Genomic DNA, 19,132 nt, shown 5'->3' on the forward strand with positions numbered 1-19,132 from the left:
AAGAAAACCACCATTTATTTTGTCTTTTTTTTTTTTACATCATCTTCTTCATACAGCTGTTTCATTGTAACATTAATACATTTAAAAAAAACAACCCACCAAGATAGCTTGCAAAATTATATATATTTTAATATCCAAAAAGTATATTGCATATATATAGTAGCAAAAGCCCCATTTCCATGGGTAGTTCCTTCATATTTAAATTTTGCGATTATTGCAGAAATGTTGCTTAAAAACACCCCAAAAGCACTAAGACCTAACAATTAGCTTGATCTTCTCGTTGTTAAATAATGGCATCAGTGCTTGTGTTTAACGTTCTGAGCAGACTCCAATGCTCTGGTTTCAGACTCCCCTCCTGCAATGGGATGCACATGGACCAAATCCCGCCCCCACAGAGTCCCAGGGGTTGGTCTAGACTAGATAGTTGTGATCCTGTTAATTGGCTGCCACTTAATACAAGTCAGCTAATGGGTTGTACATGGAAATCTCACCCCCCAGACATCTGTTCCAAACCCCAAACGCTTGTGGTTTACCCTCTGTTTATGGCACCAAACCGCTGCTTCTGCAGCGTCACATTCACATCTGCAAAGCTGGGGATGGCTCAGAGGTCTGGAAGGAGTCAGATTTCCACAGAAGCCCCAGAAGAAGCCATCTAAAAGAGGAATATTTGGTTGTTTTATCTATGAAGTGGTTAAGATCTTCCCAAAGTTCAGGATTTGGGTGAAAAGCGATCACAGAATATTTCAATGGTTGCCTTGAGATGTTGGACCTGTTTTTAATCAGCCTCAAAGCAAACATGGGAGTAAGTGGAGTTAATTTTCAGACAGCTACAACAGACTAATACAGAAAATCCTCTCCTCTAGACAAACCCAGGGCAATCTGGAGGGTTTCTGGCCACTTTGGGAGTCAGTCATGGATCCAATTGCAGGACTAAGCCTACCTCCAACAGATACATTACTCGTGTCTTATTTTTTATTTCTTTTTTAGCAAAAAGTACAAAGCTACAGCCCAAATGTACAGATTGAAAAGATGTACAAATTACATTAAAAAAATAAACAAAAAACAACTGAGCTGATAGTAAAAAACAAACCTGCATTTGTGACCGAGGTCAACTCGTTTTATTTACTCTTTCTTTTAAAACTGTGAGATATAGGGAAAAATAACTCTGCATAATTTATACAGTAATTTGCCTTCTGGTTTGTTGACCCTTGGTTGGACGGTCTGACAAACGCACAGCGTTCGCGAATCGGTGCTTCCAGAGCCCGCGGCTCGGGCGGAGCCAGGGACCTGCTGTCATTCATTCACTTCCCTTCTGTTCCCAGGAATGCCTGTGCTTGACTTTGCCTTATGCTTTGTTCAGGTTTCTGCTGCTTGCTGAGTTCACACACAGTCAAGTGAAGTTGTACTCTAGAAAAGTTCCTTCAATGCCCTTTACTTCTTAAAATATACATGTACATATATATATATGAATATATATATATATATATTTAATTTCCAGTTGGATGAATTCCTCCTCTGCCTTAGAGCTAAGATTCCAGTTGTGGTCCCCTGCAGCCCAATGTCCTCCACTGAATGGTCAAATGGCCAGTGAGAAAAACCCCATTGTGGTCATCTTTTCCTATGACACATTTCTGGATCTATGCCTTGTCAAAAGCCTTCGAATCCTTAAAAATTGCTCTCATCCAAAAGCTAATAATCATTCCAGGGAATGGTGAACCATCTTCACTGTCACTTCCTACAGAGGACACAAGCCTTAAACCCCAAGGAAAATGCAGAGTACTGGCCCACAGGAGCTTCCATCTCTCAGTTCAAGACACAAGAGGCAAAGTTACAAAAGTAAAAGGTTTGGTCCAGGAATAACAAATATCCAGTTTTAATTCTTCCCCAGAAAGGCCACAATCATCCATTAAGGGTCCCCCCAAAAACCATACAAATCCCAGGAGTAAAGAAAAAGTCCAAACAGACTGCTCAAGGCCACTGGCAGATCAAAGCATTTAGTAATAGCTGCCCAAGTGCGGTGTGACGTGGGCGTTGGGGTGGCGGGGCACGTTGGGGTTGGGGTAAATGCTTCCTGCAGGGGAGGTCCAATAGGGGGAGGCCGCTCCGAAGAAACTGGATGATGTGACAGGCATGGAGGAGGGGTGTGGGGGCACAAAGTTCACCTTCTGCTGGTGGGCATGGTAGGACGGCATGTAGGACAGATCCGAGGGGTACTTGTACATGGAGGACTCGGTGGGGTGGGGCTGCAGGGCCTGGGCGATGCCGTGAAAGTCAAATTTGTAGGCGTAGCGCTTGCCGTGCACCTTGGTCATAATGTTCTTGTCGTAGTAGTAGCGCAGCGCCCGGCTCAGCTTGTCGTAATTCATGTTGGGCTTGCTCTTCCTCTCGCCCCAGCGCCGCGCCACCTCGTCGGGGTCCGTCATCTTGAACTCGCCGTTGGTGCCCTCCCAGGTGATGCAGCTGGCGTTGGAGCTGTCCGACAGCAGCTCCAGCAGGAACTGCCACAGCTGGATCTGCCCGCTGCCTGCAGACACAGCGGGGCAAAGGAAATGACTCGGGCCTTCCTGCTCGGGCTCACACAAAGGCAGGAAACAGAAGGGCTATCTCGATCTGACTGGGAACTGCTCCTCCGGGCCTTGGAAAGGCGGCCCTAGCAGGGGATAAACTGTTCCCAGCAAACAAGTTACTCAGCCCTTTGTTCTGGGCCGGGCCTGAGGTCACACTACATTTCATAATGGTTGCCTTTGGCCTTAAAATCCTCGGGCTATTCATAAACAGGGCTTGCTGTGAGGACACTGCTCTGCAGAGTTTTCACTGACTGCCTAGCACAGCGTACTTCACCCCTGCACTGCTCCCTGTTTGCCGTGGAGATTGTTTTGGATACCTCCAGCTCTTTCCAGGGGGTGATCTGGGTTACATGGGATGATTTGTTCCCCAGATGACTCCTGGTTTTACTCAGTGTAGTCGTACAAGTAGTTAAGGGTAAGTTAAGAGCCTTAGGGGGATGTTTCCTTACAGGCATCCTATGTGTACAAGTTTGGTTGGTTTGAGCAGGATTTGCTCCAGACAAATTACTTACTCCCTAAAATCAGGGATTGTTTACTGCAGATGATGTGCTAGGGACAGTTACACTGTCACTTTCAGAGATGTTTTCTGCCTTTCTTCTTGTAACCCACAGCAGGCAGTGAAAAATTAATCTGTACTGCAAATTTGAGAGACCAGCACTTAAACCCCCTATAAAACTCTTAGGAATTGCTGGGTTTGGGTCAGCACATCCAGGGTGGGGATTTTGTTCCAACAGAGATGTTGTTGCACCATTTTCCTCACTTTTCTGTAAGGATTTTGGCAAAAGCCCTTGTGAGGTCACAGCTGCTGTGTTCAGTGGCTCTCAGGTCCCCCCAGGGGTGCAGGGGCAGCAGCTGCTCCCCCAGTGCAGGCTGGAGCAGCAGCTCCAAAGGAAAATTCCTCTTTGGTAAGGGGGGTCTGAAATGTAAAATGAACTCACCTGGATTGGCAAGACGGCTGCTGGTGGGCCCCAGGATTTGGTAGGGATCTAAAAAATAAAATAAAGAACAAAAAATCACCCAAGAAAATTTAAAGGATGTTTCATCAAACAGAAACTCCAGGTCATTATGATTATTCTAGAAACCAAATTTTCTTTTTCTTTCTTTACTCCTTCTGTCCCTTCTCCCAGGGCCTGCAGGTGCTCCTTCTTTCTTTCTTAGCAAACAAGCGCCAGGTATGTCTGGCATCCAAAATGGCACAGCCACAGTTCCTGGCACTGCCACCATTATTTCTGGCATCCAAAACAGCACAGCCACAGTTCCTGGCATTGCTCTCAGACCTGCCTGCTTTTGCAGTCTGGGATCTCCTTGGCCATACCCTGCACTGTGCAGCAACCAGAGCACACCAAACGTGGAAAAAACCTGTGTGACAGGAGAACAGCCACAAAGCAGAAGCAAAGGTATTCCTCCTAACAAAAAAGAGCTCAATAAAAAGGAGAGCAGATGAGATTTTCAGATTCACTGGTGAGCAGCTGAGCTTGCAGCCCTGGGAGGGCAGGAAATGTTCACCCAAGTCTCTCTTTGTGAAGCAAACACAGCATTAGAGAGATGAGAGTAACAGGAGTTTGTGGCTGGCTCCACCAAAGCTGAGTGGTTCTTGAAAACCCCACAAAGCATTTATTAGGAATGAATTCCTTCCCTTTCTGTGGGGCCTCCTCAGCCCTAATCTCTACACTTGTGCTCTGCCTCTCTCTGCTTGTGGTGATTTGAATCTGCAGTTTGCTGGTGGATTGAACAGGTTCCAAGAGAGCCAAGCCTGGAGCAGAGGAAGGGGATGGGGAGCAGCTGTGCTGGGCAGGGAGGGTGGGAAGGGACAGAGAACACCCCCTGCTCTGCCTGGGGCTGATCTGGACAGGGAAACCCTGCTGGGATGGGACAGGCTGGGGTGGGACAGGCTGGGGTGGGACAGGCTGGGATGGGACAGGGTGGGATGGACAGGGTGGGATGGACAGGGTGGGATGGACAGGGTGGGATGGGACAGGGTGGGATGGACAGGGTGGGATGGGACAGGGTGGGATGGACAGGGTGGGATGGACAGGGTGGGGTGGGACAGGGTGGGATGGGACAGAGTGGGATGGACAGGGTGGGATGGGACAGAGTGGGATGGACAGGGTGGGATGGACAGGCTGGGATGGACAGGCTGGGATGGGACAGGGTGGGGTGGGACAGGGTGGCATGGACAGGGTGGGGTGGGACAGGGTGGGATGGACAGGCTGGGATGGGACAGACTGGGATGGACAGGGTGGGATGGACAGACTGGGGTGGGACAGACTGGGATGCTCCAAGGGGACCCTGCAGATCCTGGCCAAGGGTGGGCAGGGGCAGAGTGGGCACAGAGCCCTGCAGGAGTGACAAGGGTGGGACTGACGGACAGACAGATGGATGGAGACGAGAGATCTCTGGAGCCAGGACTTGGAACCTGGGGTTTATTGCAGAGGGCCTGGGTGCAGGGCCCTGCTGGGAGCTGCAGCCACAGCTCAGAGCAGGACTGAGAGAGGGAGAGAGAGATAAAGAGAGAAAAGGCAAGAGCGTGGTAAAGAGAGAGGGAGGAAGGGTAAAAGAGGATGAGATTCCCGTTACAGTACAATAAATCTTCTTCTCTGCTGAATATTCTAATTCTCACTAACCAATCTAGTACAAGATACAAATCCTATAGCATTTACATACAGCCTATAAGAATCATTACATTACCATCCTGTGTTACATTTTAAACCCTAAAAACTCCTCTTTGGGTCCCTTCTGCCAAGCTGGCAGGGTCTGCTCTGACCCTTGGGCCTGTCTGCAAGCAGAGGGTGTTGTTCCATCAAAAGGGGATCACCTTCAGCCAGCCACACCATTGTTTTCCAGTTGTTCAGTAACTGAGAGATCTCAAAGCTTGCTTTCATTTCAATCTCACTTATAGTTTCCATATTCTCAACATCTTTTGCCAGGCAATCATATTGATAAGGCTTTCCTGTTTCATCTTCCCCAAGAGAGCCCCTTGGGGACAGCTGCTGGCACAGCCCAGCCCCTGCCTGTCCCTGCCTGTCCCTGCTCCCCCAGCCCAAGGTCCCAGACCCCCCTCTCACCTGGCTGGGGCCGCTGCTGCTCTGTTGTCTTATTCACATTTTGTGTCCCTGCAACAGGAGGGCCTGGAAAGAGAGAAGGGGTTTAGAGGGACAGAGCACAGGAACAAAGTACAAACCACATCCCACAGGAATCACAGCAACTGCAAGGGAAAGGTTTGCTCAGACCAAGAGCTTATATTTTGGGGATTGCACTATAAAATAAAGAGATGTCCCTAGAAATTTAAAATTTCAGCATAAAATGAAAATGCACCAAGAAGGAAAGCATTACATAGATATTTATAATTTGCCAAATAGTCAGTGAGATCAGGAAAATATGTAGATACTTCATTAATTTTCTGTCTTTTACTGCAACTGAACTTCCAATCTAGTTTGCATCTATGCTGTGAACAAAAAATTGGATTATTAAATGTACAAATGCCAACCTCCTTCCATACGGGAGCTTTTCTCACATTTTTTGCAAATGCAAATTCTTTTTTAGGCCAAAAAAAAAATATTGGGGGTTTATCAAACATTTAGTTGATAATATCATGGTGATTTGTACAAATCCCTTCAAGAGGAAGATTGCTCTCACAACAGAATATTGTGTATCATTTCTCACAACAGAAAATTGTGACTCGAAGAATAATTCTCACATTTGGGGTGAGCACAGCTCAGGAGGCTGCAGAGAAAGGGAGGGGACTCTGCCAGGTGCTGCCACATGGATTTAGAGCAGGAGAACCTTGCTGGGGGTCAGAAGTGCCCACCCTGCCCAGGGAGAAGCCCCAGCAGTGGCACAGGGGACAGGGACAGTGGCTCAGAGCCAACATGGATTTAGGGACAGAGAATTGGTCTGGGATGTCCAGAAAGAAAAAATCAAAATTCAAATCAAATCAAACCAAAATACTACACCTCCCTATTGGAATCCAAGGCACCCTAAGCCCAGAAAGAACAAGAGCTGGGTGTGAGCAGGGCTGGAGCACAGGGGCCCCACCTGCCTGCTGGACTTTGCCTTTCTGCAAAGCTGCCAGAAGCTCTCAGAATGTGCAGATCTGTCCCCAAAACCCTCACAGGCCCATGATTAACAGAGTCTGTGCAGAGGATTTGCTCCTGGCCCCTTAACCAAACCCTACAGTTTTACTCTGTCCATAACATCATTCTACTTCTTATCTGTCCCCAGTTCTACCTCTTATCTGTCCCCAGTTCTACCTCTTATCTGTCCCCAAATCTTCTGCCCCTCTGACACAGGCCAGCTGTGCCCAAGTCTCATTTTAGCCTTCCATTGCACAGTTTGTGATCCCCACTGGGACAATTTACTTTTGGAGAGGCCAGAATTCCCATTACTGCCCATCCTGCTCTCCTGACTGCAGCATAGGAGGGATCTGACAACAAAAGACAACAGGCACACAGGGCTTGAAAAGAACTTTTCCTAGGAAAAAACTTGTAAGAGTCTGGCTTTGCTTCATGTCCCAGCTTGGTTTCTGTGGGGCTGTGTTCTTTTCCTCTCCCACATCTCCAGTGCTCCCCCAGCCCCTCACAGAAGGGTAAATGGGGCTGTAAATGCAGCAGTGGGGCTCTGTGGGCAATTCCCAAGCCTGCCACATTCTGAGCATGAAGTGCTGTCCCTGCACTGAGTGGAATTCAGTGTGACCCATCCCAGCCCATAGGAGACCCCTTTCTCTCATCCCAAGACCACAGGCACAGGAGGAGGAGATGAACCCTGTTCCTATTTCACAGAAATTAAATTCAGACTTTAAACCCGGGGAGGCTGAGGATTTGAGGTGGCAATAAGGAGTTTGTTTCAGGGAGATGCAAAAGGGGGAAAGCATCCTGCAGGGACATCCCAAGTGCCCCTCTGCCCAGCACCTCCTGCCTGTGGGGCTGTGCAGCTCCCTGAGGATCCATCCCAGGCACTGGCACATTCCTCCAGCGCTGGGAAAGCCGCTGAGGCTTTGAAATGACAGCCTTGCAGTCATTGGCATGGGAAGGAAAACACAGAGGGCTGGGAGAGGGGAGGGGGGGAGCCAGAGGAGGAGGGAAGAGAGAGGAATGGGGGAAAACAGAGCTCGTGTAATCTGCCTGTTTTTATTTTTATTTTACTTGTTTGTTTTTTTCCCTTTTTTGCAGAAACCACAAACCCCACTGCAAATAGATCAGGCTGGAAAACAAACCACTGTGGTTTCAGCTGGGACAAAGAGTGGGATGGGACAGCTCGGGAAGAGGGAGGTGACAGCTTCATCTACACTGTTCCAGCAGGGAGACCTGTCCCAAAAAGGGACCCTGTCTCCATTAGGGATCCCTGTCCCCATTAGGGATCCCTGTCCCCATTAGGGATCCCTGTCCCCATTCAGGATCCCAGTCCCTATTAGGAAGTCCTGCCCCATTCAGGATCCCTGCCCCCTTCCAGATCCCTGTCCGCATTCAGGATCTCAGTCCCCGTTATGGATCCCTGTCCCATTAGGGATCTCTGCCCCATTCCAGATCCTTGTTCCCATTCCAGATCCCTGTCCCCATCCCAGATCCCAGTCCTATCCCAGATCCCTGCCCCATTCCAGATCCCTATCCCATCCCAGATCCCTGTCCCCATTCCAGATCCCTATGGTCATTCCAGATCCCTGTCCCCATCCCAGATCCCTGTCCCCATTCCAGATCCCTATGGTCATTCCAGATCCCTGTCCCCATCCCAGATCCCTGCCCCATTCCAGATCCCTGTCCCCATCCCAGATCTCTGTCCCATTCCAGATCCCTGTCCCCATTCCAGATCCCTGTCCCATCCCAGATCCCTGTCCCCATTCCAGATCCCTATGGTCATTCCAGATCCCTGTCCCCATCCCAGATCCCAGTCCCATCCCAGATCCCTGCCCCATTCCAGATCCCTATCCCATCCCAGATCCCTGTCCCCATTCCAGATCCCTGTCCTCATCCCAGATCCCTGTCCCTATTCCAGATCCCTGTCCCATCCCAGATCCCTGTCCCCATTCCAGATCCCTATGGTCATCCCAGATCCCTGTCCCCATTCCAGATCCCTGTCCCATCCCAGATCCCTGTCCCCATTCCAGATCCCTATGGTCATTCCAGATCCCTGTCCCCATCCCAGATCCCTGGCCCATTCCAGATCCCTGCCCCATTCCAGATCCCTGTCCCCATCCCAGATCTCTGTCCCATTCCAGATCCCTATGGTCATTCCAGATCCCTGTCCCCATCCCAGATCTCTGTCCCATTCCAGATCCCTGTCCCCATTCCAGATCCCTGTCCCATCCCAGATCCCTGTCCCCATCCCAGATCCCTGTCCCCATCCCAGATCCCTGTCCCATCCCAGATCCCTGTCCCCATTCCAGATCCCTATGGTCATTCCAGATCCCTGTCCCCATCCCAGATCCCAGTCCCATCCCAGATCCCTGCCCCATTCCAGATCCCTATCCCATCCCAGATCCCTGTCCCCATTCCAGATCCCTGTCCTCATCCCAGATCCCTGTCCCCATTCCAGATCCCTGTCCCATCCCAGATCCCTGTCCCCATTCCAGATCCCTATGGTCATTCCAGATCCCTGTCCCCATCCCAGATCCCTGGCCCATTCCAGATCCCTGGCCCATTCCAGATCCCTGCCCCATTCCAGATCCCTGTCCCCATCCCAGATCTCTGTCCCATTCCAGATCCCTATGGTCATTCCAGATCCCTGTCCCCATCCCAGATCCCAGTCCCATCCCAGATCACTGTCCCCATTCCCATGGCCCCACAAGCAGCATCAGGGCAGTCCCTGCTGTCCCTGCCCTGGCGCTGTTGGGGCCTTTCCCCAGCCCCAGCAGCTGTCCCTGCTCCACACCAGGGCTGTTTGCAGGGGGGTTTCCTGCCTGCAATCCCAGTGGATCCCAGTGGGACAGAGCTCTCCCAAGGGCAGGAGAGCAGGGAGGGCTCTGGGGCAGGCCCTGCCTTTCCCATCTCCTCCCTGCAGCCAGCTCTGACTCCCCTGGGACATCCCTCTGAGGTATCACAGCGCAGCCATCACAGTCATGTTTGGGGAAACGCTTTGGAAAACCCAAGTTCTGCACTGAGAAAAGCAAAACCCTCAGCAATGTCCAGCAACTGAGATGTTAATGGACATTTTGGTTTGTTCAATCCATAAACAGTTCTGTAATGTAACATTAATGGAAATGCCATATGATGATCTGTTAAAGGAAGTCAGCAATTCTTTTTCCAAAAGAAAAATCCTTTTCAAAATAGGGAAACATTTCCTTCCCAAAAAGTAGTGGAACTCACTGAAAATTTTCAGTTTTCTCTGATTTTTTTTGGGGCCAGATCATTGACTCCAGGGAATCAACTGCTACAAGGGGTTCCTTGATCCAGAGTCATCAGCATGTTTTGGGTAAATAAATAGGCCATGATTTGGAGAGATTGTCTTCCTCATTTTCCTCCTTCTCCTCAGGTTTAATTCAGGCTGACTGAGTCTCTCTACCTCTGTTTTTCCTCTCTAAATATGGATTATGGAGCAAAGTGTGGAGATGTAAAGGGGCAGCCTTGTGTGGTAGGATGAGATTCAACCCTGAGTGTGACTTGGCCATAATAAGAAGGGTTAAATATGAAAATTAACCCTGCTATTGAAACACTGTGTGCACTCAGCTACTGTAAGTTTCCAACTCTTTCTCTCCTCTCAAAAAGAAAAAAAAAAGGAAAAAAAGAAAACTCTAAATGCAGGAAGCTATTTTTATTTCACAAAAATCTCAGCAACGTGAAAGAACCACACCAGCCCTCCTGGCTTCCAGGCCCAGGCTCGAAAGCTGAATGTGTTTAAAGCAAAATGGAAAAGGCAGAGCCAGGGAACCCCTCCAGACTTTTGCAGGTTCCTGCAAAAACAGGATCATTCCCAGGACCTGACACCCAGTGGCTCAAAGAGATCTTACAGAACTGCAGCCAGCCAGTGACAGGAATGATCTTATCTGTCATTTAAACCATTTGGATTTTACACCAAAACTTGCCATGGGATGGAAATTCAATTAAAAGACTTGGACTGGGGTTCTCTCCTGGTGTAAATCAGCAAATGGCTCCAGTGAAGTGGGGCAAATTTATCCCAGAAAGGATCAGGTCCCTGAGTCTGGTTTAGACTTAAAAGGCCCCATGGAACAAGAGCCCTATGACAAATGTGTGTTCAATACAAAATGGAATTAAAGAGCAGAAAATAAATCATAGATGCTTTCAAGAACTGTCATTCTGCAGCTGTCTGGTTTATGTCCAGAAATTCCCCAGCATGAATGCTCAGTCTATTAGGAGGAAGGTAAAGGATATTAATAATGCTTTGCACTTTCACAGCACCTTTCAAGCGAGGATCTCACAGCTTTGCAAACATTCGCACTCACAGCGCGCCTGGCAAGAAGGTTAAATATCATTTTATTTATTCCCAGGCATAAATGCACTTTCTGCAGGCTTTAGCTGCCTTTTCCAGATGCCCTGCCTTCCCCAGGAGCCAGGCTGTGGGGGGCAGGCTGCAGCCCTGCTCTCTGGGCCCTTTTAGCCCTGCTCTCCACTCTCTCACCCCAAATCTGCCCCGGCTGCTCCCTGGCACTCTGTGCTCAGCTCTGCAGACAGCCCCTGCCTCCCCTGGAGCTGGGTCCCCTCCCAGCACCTCTGGGGCATATTTAGTCTGAACAGACTGATAGATATAGCTGGGGGCAGATGGACAGACACACAGACTCCCTTCCCAGGAAACCAGCCTGAAAACCCCCAGGTGGATTCCCACAGCACCATCCCAAATCCTTGTCAGCCTGAGTGCAGCCCAGAGAGCAAGGCTTCAGGGAGGTTGTGTTTGAGATATGATGTATTAGGGAGCAACCCCTCGCTGATAAACTTCAAAAAATCCCCCAAAAACCCCAGCCCTGGTGTTTTATAAATCTGAGAGTTTGGGACAGAGGGGAGGGGAGCGGGGGTTCAGTGAACAATGGGCTCACAGTGCCTGAGCTTCCTGAGCTGCTGGGAAGTGCTGACAGCCCCTTCATCCTACTCCTCTGAGGAGCTGTCTCAGTCAGCCTGAGTCAGGCAGCACTCTGTGCCACCAGCCTGATGAGGCTTTCCAGGAGAACAGCGAGCCTGGGGCCTGGAACAGCCACGTTCCTCAGGCCTTTCTTTTTCTAGGATGGACACAGTGGGGCTGGGTCATTTATGGCACTATAGGGGGAATCTTATTTGGAATGCCACCCACGCTGGCACTACAGGCAAGCCTGGGAAGGCATGGAGAGCCCAGGAATCCCTGGAGCTGGCACTCCAAGGAAATTCAGCAGCTGGAGGATGGGAAGTGGCTTCTCCTAAGCCATGGAGACAGAGCCAGGAAGGGAGACAGGGGCAAGGCAGACCCAGGTGTCCTGGGGGATCCAGACTTGTGATGTGGCCAAGTGGTCACTTGGGGTCTATTTTGTGGCAACCACTAAATAGGGAGAGAGGAAAAGGAGGCTCAGGTACCTGGAGATTCAGATTTGCAGCCTTCTATTTCCCCTTCTCCTGATCTGCTTCACTGAAATCCCTAAGTCCAAATCCCTAAGTCCTGCCTGGAAACACCCATGCTCCAGTCCAGGTGAGTCAGGCCACCCCAGAACAGTTCCTCCTGCATGCCAGGTTTGGGCCATGGACTCTCCATGCACAACACAGGCTGGGTTTTGCAAGGTCCTCCTGCTTCAGGAGGAAGAAAGGTCCCTGGCCTGGTGGCTGGAATTTAAATTAGCTTCCCTAAATGGGGAAAGCAGAGCCAGGTATCCTGGGGGTGCAGACCTGTCATTAACCCAAGTGGTCCCTTAGGGTCCATTTTGTGGCAGCCCCTTTATGGCGAGAGGGAGAGGAGGGCACAGAGCCCCAGGGCCTCTTCTGCCAGCTGAGGCTGGGGCTGGTGGCACCCCCAGTGCCTTGGAAAGGTGCCAGCATGGGAACAAACCCAGCCCCTCTCCTGCTGCCAGCCCAGCCCATGCCAGGCCTGCCCAGGCGTGTGCCCAGCCCTCAGCTGCCCCTGAGCCTCCTGGGGACCCCAGTGAGGAGCTCTGGGTGGAGAGCACAAACCCAGGCTGCAGCTCCTGCAGGGCCCAGGGGCCAAAGCCACCCCCAGCTGCTCCTCCAAACACCCAGGGCACTGCTGCACATAGTGGCAGAAACATCGAACTGTGGGGCCAGACAGGCCCTCCCTGGCTCCTGGGACACATTCTGAGTGCTCCACACACCCACAGGACATTTCTGACTGCCCCAGGACATTTCTGACTGCCCCACACACACAGAGGACATTTGACTGCCTGACATGCACCCCCAGGACATTTCTGAGTGTCCCACAGACCCAGGACATTTCTGAGTGCCCCTCACACATCCCCAGGACATTTCTGAATGCCCCACAGACCCAGGACATTTCTGAGTGCCCCAGGACATTTCTGAATGCCTTACATGCACTGCCAGGACATTTCTGAGTGCCCCAGGACATTTCTGACTGCCCCAGGACATTTCTGACTGCCCCACAGACCCAGGACATTTCTGAGTGCCCCTCACACATCCCCAGGACATTTCTGAATGCCCCACAGACCCAGGACATTTCTGACTGCCCCAGGACATTTCTGAATGCCCCACAAACCCAGGACATTTCTGACTGCCCCAGGACATTTCTGAATGCCCCACAGACCCAGGACATTTCTGAGTGCCCCAGGACATTTCTGACTGCCCCAGGACATTTCTGAATGCCCCACAAACCCAGGACATTTCTGACTGCCCCAGGACATTTCTGAGTGCCCCAGGACATTTCTGAATGCCCCACAGACCCAGGACATTTCTGACTGCCCCAGGACATTTCTGAGTGCCTCTCACCCGGTGCAAACCTCCCAGGTCAGCAGAGCACCTCCATCTCCCCTCAGCACAAAGCTGGGCAGGCTCTAGGCTCTCACCCTCTCTGGGTGTGGGCAGGGATGGTGGCACAGGGACTGGAGCAGGGCAGGTCTGAGGACTCCTGTGGCCTTTTCCAGAGGCTCTGCCATCACATTTACCCAGCTGCAGGGACATGTGTGTCACACTGAGCCTCAAAACCTCACAGCATCACTTGTCCTGCAAGGAACTGCTGTCAACTTAATATCTCTGCTAATTGAAACAATTAATTAACATGTGCCACGTCTTTGTCACTCCTGGCCAGTGTTACTGTGCCTGTTCCCATGGTTTCATGAGACTTCCCAAGCAAGCTCTTTCTTTTCCCCTTCAAGACACAATGTGCTGTTCCTTGAGCTGAGGAACCACCACTCCCAGGTCAGAGGAGGAAATCAGTAATTCTAAATCTCTTCACTAAGAGGAAGCAACTCATTGAGTGCAGAATGATTTCAAAATTACTTCTATTTTACATGATCAGGCAATTTGATTATTTCACAATTGAAAAATACTGAAATTGAAAAATATTACCAAGCCATCTTTAGCATCCATCTGGGTGCACTGTTGGATGATCTCAGAGGCCTTTCAGCCTGAATGATTATGGGGTTCTCTGATCTCTGCATTGCTCTTAACCTGTTTCACAGATCCCAAATCCAGGAACAACACTGGATTTTGACCTGAAGTCAACTCAACCAAGCGAAAGGGACTGATTGCTCAATGTAGGTGAGAAATCTGCTGCAGAGATGGATGTGAAGGACAGATTTAGCTTGAGGAGTGCCTGAAAGTAGCTGAGAGCCTGGTTATGAATTGCTGCCTTTACAGAAATACAGATCAGAGGGATCAAACCTTTCTGATTGAACTGCTCTAAATCAGTGATGGACTAAAGCCCTGTGGCTGAAGGCCACTCATTTCCAGAGGCAGACGGGATCTGGATGGTGCAGGAATAGAGCTGGGACTCAGGATTGCTGTCCTCTAAAGCCAGGCTGGATAGGGCTTGGAGCAATCTGGGACACTGGAAGGGGTGGGATGGTGGAAGAGCTGGCACTGGATGGGCTTTAAGGTCCTTCCCAGCCAGCCCATCCTGGGACTGGGATTTGCAGAGGGGATTCCCTGAGGCAGGGTGCGCTCAGGACAGGTGCTCTGTTTGAGCCCTGTCCCTGTCCCTGAGCAGGGCTGCAGGGAAGGAGCCCCCACAGGGCACAGAGCCCAGCTCTGCTCCCCACTCAGCCCCAGGGTCTGTCCCTGCTGCCCCAGGCAGAGCTGACAGCCCCCAGAGGTGCTGGGGCTGCAGAACATCCCCGGCCACAGCGCTGGCACTTCCTGAGCCACGTCTGCCTCAGCCCTGCTGGCCTCACAGACACACAGCATGGAGAAAAGGAGGAAGTAATGGGAAGATTTTTTTTTCCTTGTTGTTGCTTTTTTAATATCAGCAGCAGAAATCCCAATGCACAGTGCACAGAGGCTGAAGAATGTGTCCTGAGAAGCCTTCCCAGAGCCAGCCTGGAAAAGCAGATGCTCTCCAGGCAGCAGAGATGTTCCTGAGCCAGGCAGGGCTGCAGGCACAGCCAAGGCACAGCTGCACATCCCCTGCACACCTACAGAACCACCCAAACACAGCCAGGAATGTGCCCACAGCACTGTGGGGATGTTACCCCCAGCACAGGGTGTAAAACCAAACCACTGACAGGCTGCAGGTTGCTCTTGTTGAAAAACACACAAATGCAGAAGTAAAAAACCCCAACCCTCACATCCATGGAGAAAAAGGCCACGCACACATGAGAGAAAAGGGAAGACACACATGCACAGTCGTGGCAGTTTTACAGCTTTTAAGTCATCATCAGGAAACAAATTAACTCTTGTTTTAGGAAACAGCCCAAGCACTTCCAAGGCTTCGGGAGGGAGAGCCTGGCACCGCAGCAAACGTGTGACCCCTCCAGCACAAAATCACTCCTTGCACTGCACTCCAGGCAAAATAATAATGGCTCTTTTGCTGGGGGAAAGGAAGGATAATGGTTACTTAGAAAGTGCTCCAGACAAGCTGTCAGGTTGAATTCAGAGAACTGGAGTCTACTCTGGGACAGCGCTGGCTCGGGGTGATCCCTTGTGAGTTGGGTTTCCTGCCTGCTACAGCTTAAAGACAACGATTCTTTGTTTCCAGTTTTTCTGGTGAAAAAACACACGCCTGCCTCCGAAGAGGGTCAGGGAGAAAGCAGACAAAACACTAACTCTGGAATTTCAAAGGAAAACAATTTAAAAAAAAGAAAGTATAAAAAGCAAAATCCAAGCGCGCTGGCTACTGTCTCCCCTGAACTCATAAATCCCTGCCTGGCCACACAGCCAAAATGAAAGGAGAGCTAAAAAAGCCTCCCCTTTTTCTGCTGCCGAGCTAAAAATGGGATATTTCATCACCAGGCACACAAATATCATAGAGAAATGTTTTAGCAAGTACAGACAATTAGGAGAGCACAAAGCTGCCGCTGCTTTTCCTCTGCCACAGCTGAACTGGGGAGTTTAAAACCTTTGGAAAGGAACTGCACTGACACACTCAGAGGAGAGTTTATTGGACGTGGTCAATATTTTTCACTACAACCTTTTAGATCTGAAAAATGGCCTTTTCAGGAGAAGGGGTTTATGCAGGAATTTGAGAGGTGTTCCTGTGGGAACTGTGCTTATGCAAACTCATTCCCTGCATTCTCTGCCCCTCTCTCCCCAGTCCCCCCAAATCTGAACCTGTTATCCCAAATTGTCACTCAGTTTGACAAGTGGGAGGGAAGAGTTTTGAGGAGTTCCTGCCAGTTTAAAGGGAACAGAGGCTGCAGCCCTGATGGGGAGAAAAGCAGCTGCACAGACCCATATTTTGTGAGGTACCAGGGAATTGGAATGAGAGAGATTTTAATTGATGCTCCAACACCAGGAAACTCTTTCTTAGGGCCTCACAACGAACATTGGTACAAAGCCCTAGGAAATCACACTAGATTTCAGAGTTCACTAATTTATTTATCCTCTTAAATTTGCCAACAGCCCCATCAAACACACAAACACACACCTTTTACCCAAACATCCTCATTGTTCACTCAACAGCTTCTATGATCATAAATATGGGATAGCCACAGAACAAACCCTTAAATTTCCCCCCTCCATCCCTGTTCATGTATTCACACAGAGATTTCTTTCCTCTTTGAAAGGTACCACATCCCTTTTCCCTGTGCTCTGCTGGAGTTTCAGTTGGATTGCTGAGACTTTGGGTTGGCTTGTCACTGTTCTCAGCCAAATCTGGAAGGCTCAAGAAGGATCAAATCCCTCTCTGCAACTCCCTGCCAGGAGCCAGGGGGGGTTGGGGATTCTCCCAGGAACAGCTACAGGACAGGAAGAAATGTTCTCAGGCTGTGCCAGGGGAGGCTCAGGCTGGAATTTCCTCATGGAAAGGGTTGTTAAACTGGGAGGGGCTGCCCAGCAAGGTTTGGAGTCCCCATCCCTGGAGGTGCCCAAGGAACACCTGGAGGTGGCACTCAGTGCCCTGGGCTGGGGACAAGGTGGGGATTGTTCACAGGTTGGATTTGATGGTCTGGGAGGGTTTTTCCAATTTAAATGATTCTGGGATTCTGGGATTCTGTTACCTTGGGCTGTGCAGAGCACAAACCTGTGTGAATGCACCTTTTGCACCAAGATCCTGAATGACCTGGAGACAAAGAGCCCCAGGAACCTCTGTGGTTAATTGTCACCTGTGATGCTGAGCCTCCCCTCAGCCCCTCTGCCACCTCCCTGCACAAACATCACTTCCCTGGGACCAGCAGTGCTGGAGCTGGGGGTGCTCAGCCTGGAGAAAAGGAGACTCAGGGCTGCCCCCATCACTCTCACAGCTCCTGAAAGGTGCCTGTGCTCAGCTGGGGCTGGGCTCTTTCTCCAGTAACTCACACAACCAGAGCACACAGCAGCCTCGAGCTGCACCAAGGGAAATACAGGTTGGATAGCAGGAAAAGTTTTTTACAGAAAGAGTGATAAAGTTCTGGAATGTTCTGCCCAGGGAGGTGGTGGAGTCCCCATCCCTGGGTGTGTTTAACAAAGCCTGGATGTGGCACTGGGTGCCAGGGTTCAGTTGGGGTGTTGGGGCTGGGTTGGACTTGATGATCTTGAAGGTCTCTTCCAATCCAGTGATTCTGTGAATTGAATTCTGTGAATTAGAAAGTGCCACACATCCCAGCCCAGGCATTCCCACAGGCTGCATGGCCACAGGGAACTTCACACATCCACAGGGAACTTCACACATCCACACACCAGGGCTCTGCCTCGCTGGGAGCCCCCAGCTCTGCCCTGGCCTCAGCTCCTGCACAGCATTCTGCTCCAGTCTTAAACACAGGAATTACACAGGCCCCGACACACTAAAAACTTTAAAACTGTGCTGGAGCAAGGCCAGAGAGCTCAGAGCCCTTTGGGGACGTGGCCCTTTGGCCTCCCAATGTTGTTGTATGTGAATATTCTTTCCATTTCCCTGTGGAAAGCTGCTCAAATGACACTGTTCTGCAGGAGAGCAGTTTAAGGTCTCCCCGGGCTGGGGCAGATCTGTGGGCTCAGATTCCTGTCCCTGTCTCCAGTACCCACAGCAGATCACTCATTTCTCCAAACAGCCCCAGAAAATGACCCAGACCATGTCTGCAGTGGGAGGGGGACACAGCTCTTTCCATTCAGCCATGAGAGCAGCCTCATTTCATTTCCCAGAAAATTGTTCTCCAGCCAAAAACCACTGGTGATTTTCATTAGAGCCATTTACTCCTCTGAGGCAGCTGAAGACAATTTGTCCCAGTGACGCTCAGTCCCATCCTTTGGAGTGTTTATGAGGCTGGGAAGGGAGCAGTGAGGCAGCAGGAGCTTTGGAACAGGACAAGGATTTACCTGTCTGCTGTGAGAACACTCAGCTGCCCTGGGCCCCACTGTGGGACTTCAGGATCTGCTGTAAAGATCCCCAAAACTCCTGCTGCAGAGTTCTGCCCCAAAGCAGAGCTGCAGCTCCTGTTTGCAGAGCTGGCACTGCAGGGAGTGAGGGGGCAGCAAGCAGAAGGGAAAAAGGGAGTCAGGTCTGCAGCTGCAGCCAGGGCACCAAAGGCAGCCCAGGGACAGCCCTGGGACAGGGCCAGGCTCCCTGAGCTCCTGGGACATGGTCCTGGGGGAGGGAGCAGAGCCTGGGCTGCATCTGGAACATCTGCAGATGTCTGTGCTGCAGCTGCACTTTTTTTTTTTTTTGACCTGTGGGTTCTTTTTTCCAGCCGTGGATGGAACATGTTGTGTAAAGCACAGTGTCAATGTATGCAAAGGGCTCCTGTCTCTCCCTGCAATCTGCACAAGCAGCTTATTTGCACTAGTTATGTAGAAAAGCTACAGGAGGAGTGAAGAAAATGGTATTGTTTCCTATCTTTGGCATGGTTGGTACTATTCCATCACCTGCTTTTGAATCCTCAAGGGAAGGTGGTTAGAAAAACTCATCTGTTTTTATTCACAGACACAGAGGGGAGAAATATTTACAGGATTGGTAGATTCCAGATGCACTGGAATGAAGAAAACTGTTTAATCTTTTGAGAAGTTAAAAGAATCATTTCAAAAAACAATAATTTTTCACATTAAATTCCTTTTCCAAAAGAATATCATCTTTTGGAGTGAGAA

General features: G+C 50.3%; 1 protein-coding gene across 2 annotated transcripts in view; it reads right to left on the bottom strand.

The window, feature by feature from the left end:
* FLI1 (Fli-1 proto-oncogene, ETS transcription factor) overlaps positions 1-19,132 on the bottom strand; it is a 92,574-nt gene continuing 73,442 nt past the window's right edge. For both annotated transcript variants that reach the window (XM_058819023.1, XM_058819024.1), the window contains 3 exons: positions 5,633-5,695; positions 3,506-3,553; positions 1-2,524 (listed from right to left, as the gene is read on the bottom strand). In XM_058819023.1, coding sequence (XP_058675006.1) covers positions 1,995-2,524; positions 3,506-3,553; positions 5,633-5,695 — 641 coding nt within the window. In that variant the 3' untranslated portion in view covers positions 1-1,994. The remainder of the gene's footprint in view (positions 2,525-3,505; positions 3,554-5,632; positions 5,696-19,132) is intronic.

This window comes from Ammospiza caudacuta, chromosome 23 (assembly GCF_027887145.1).
Source record: "Ammospiza caudacuta isolate bAmmCau1 chromosome 23, bAmmCau1.pri, whole genome shotgun sequence".
In the NCBI taxonomy this organism is placed as follows: Eukaryota; Metazoa; Chordata; class Aves; order Passeriformes; family Passerellidae; genus Ammospiza; species Ammospiza caudacuta.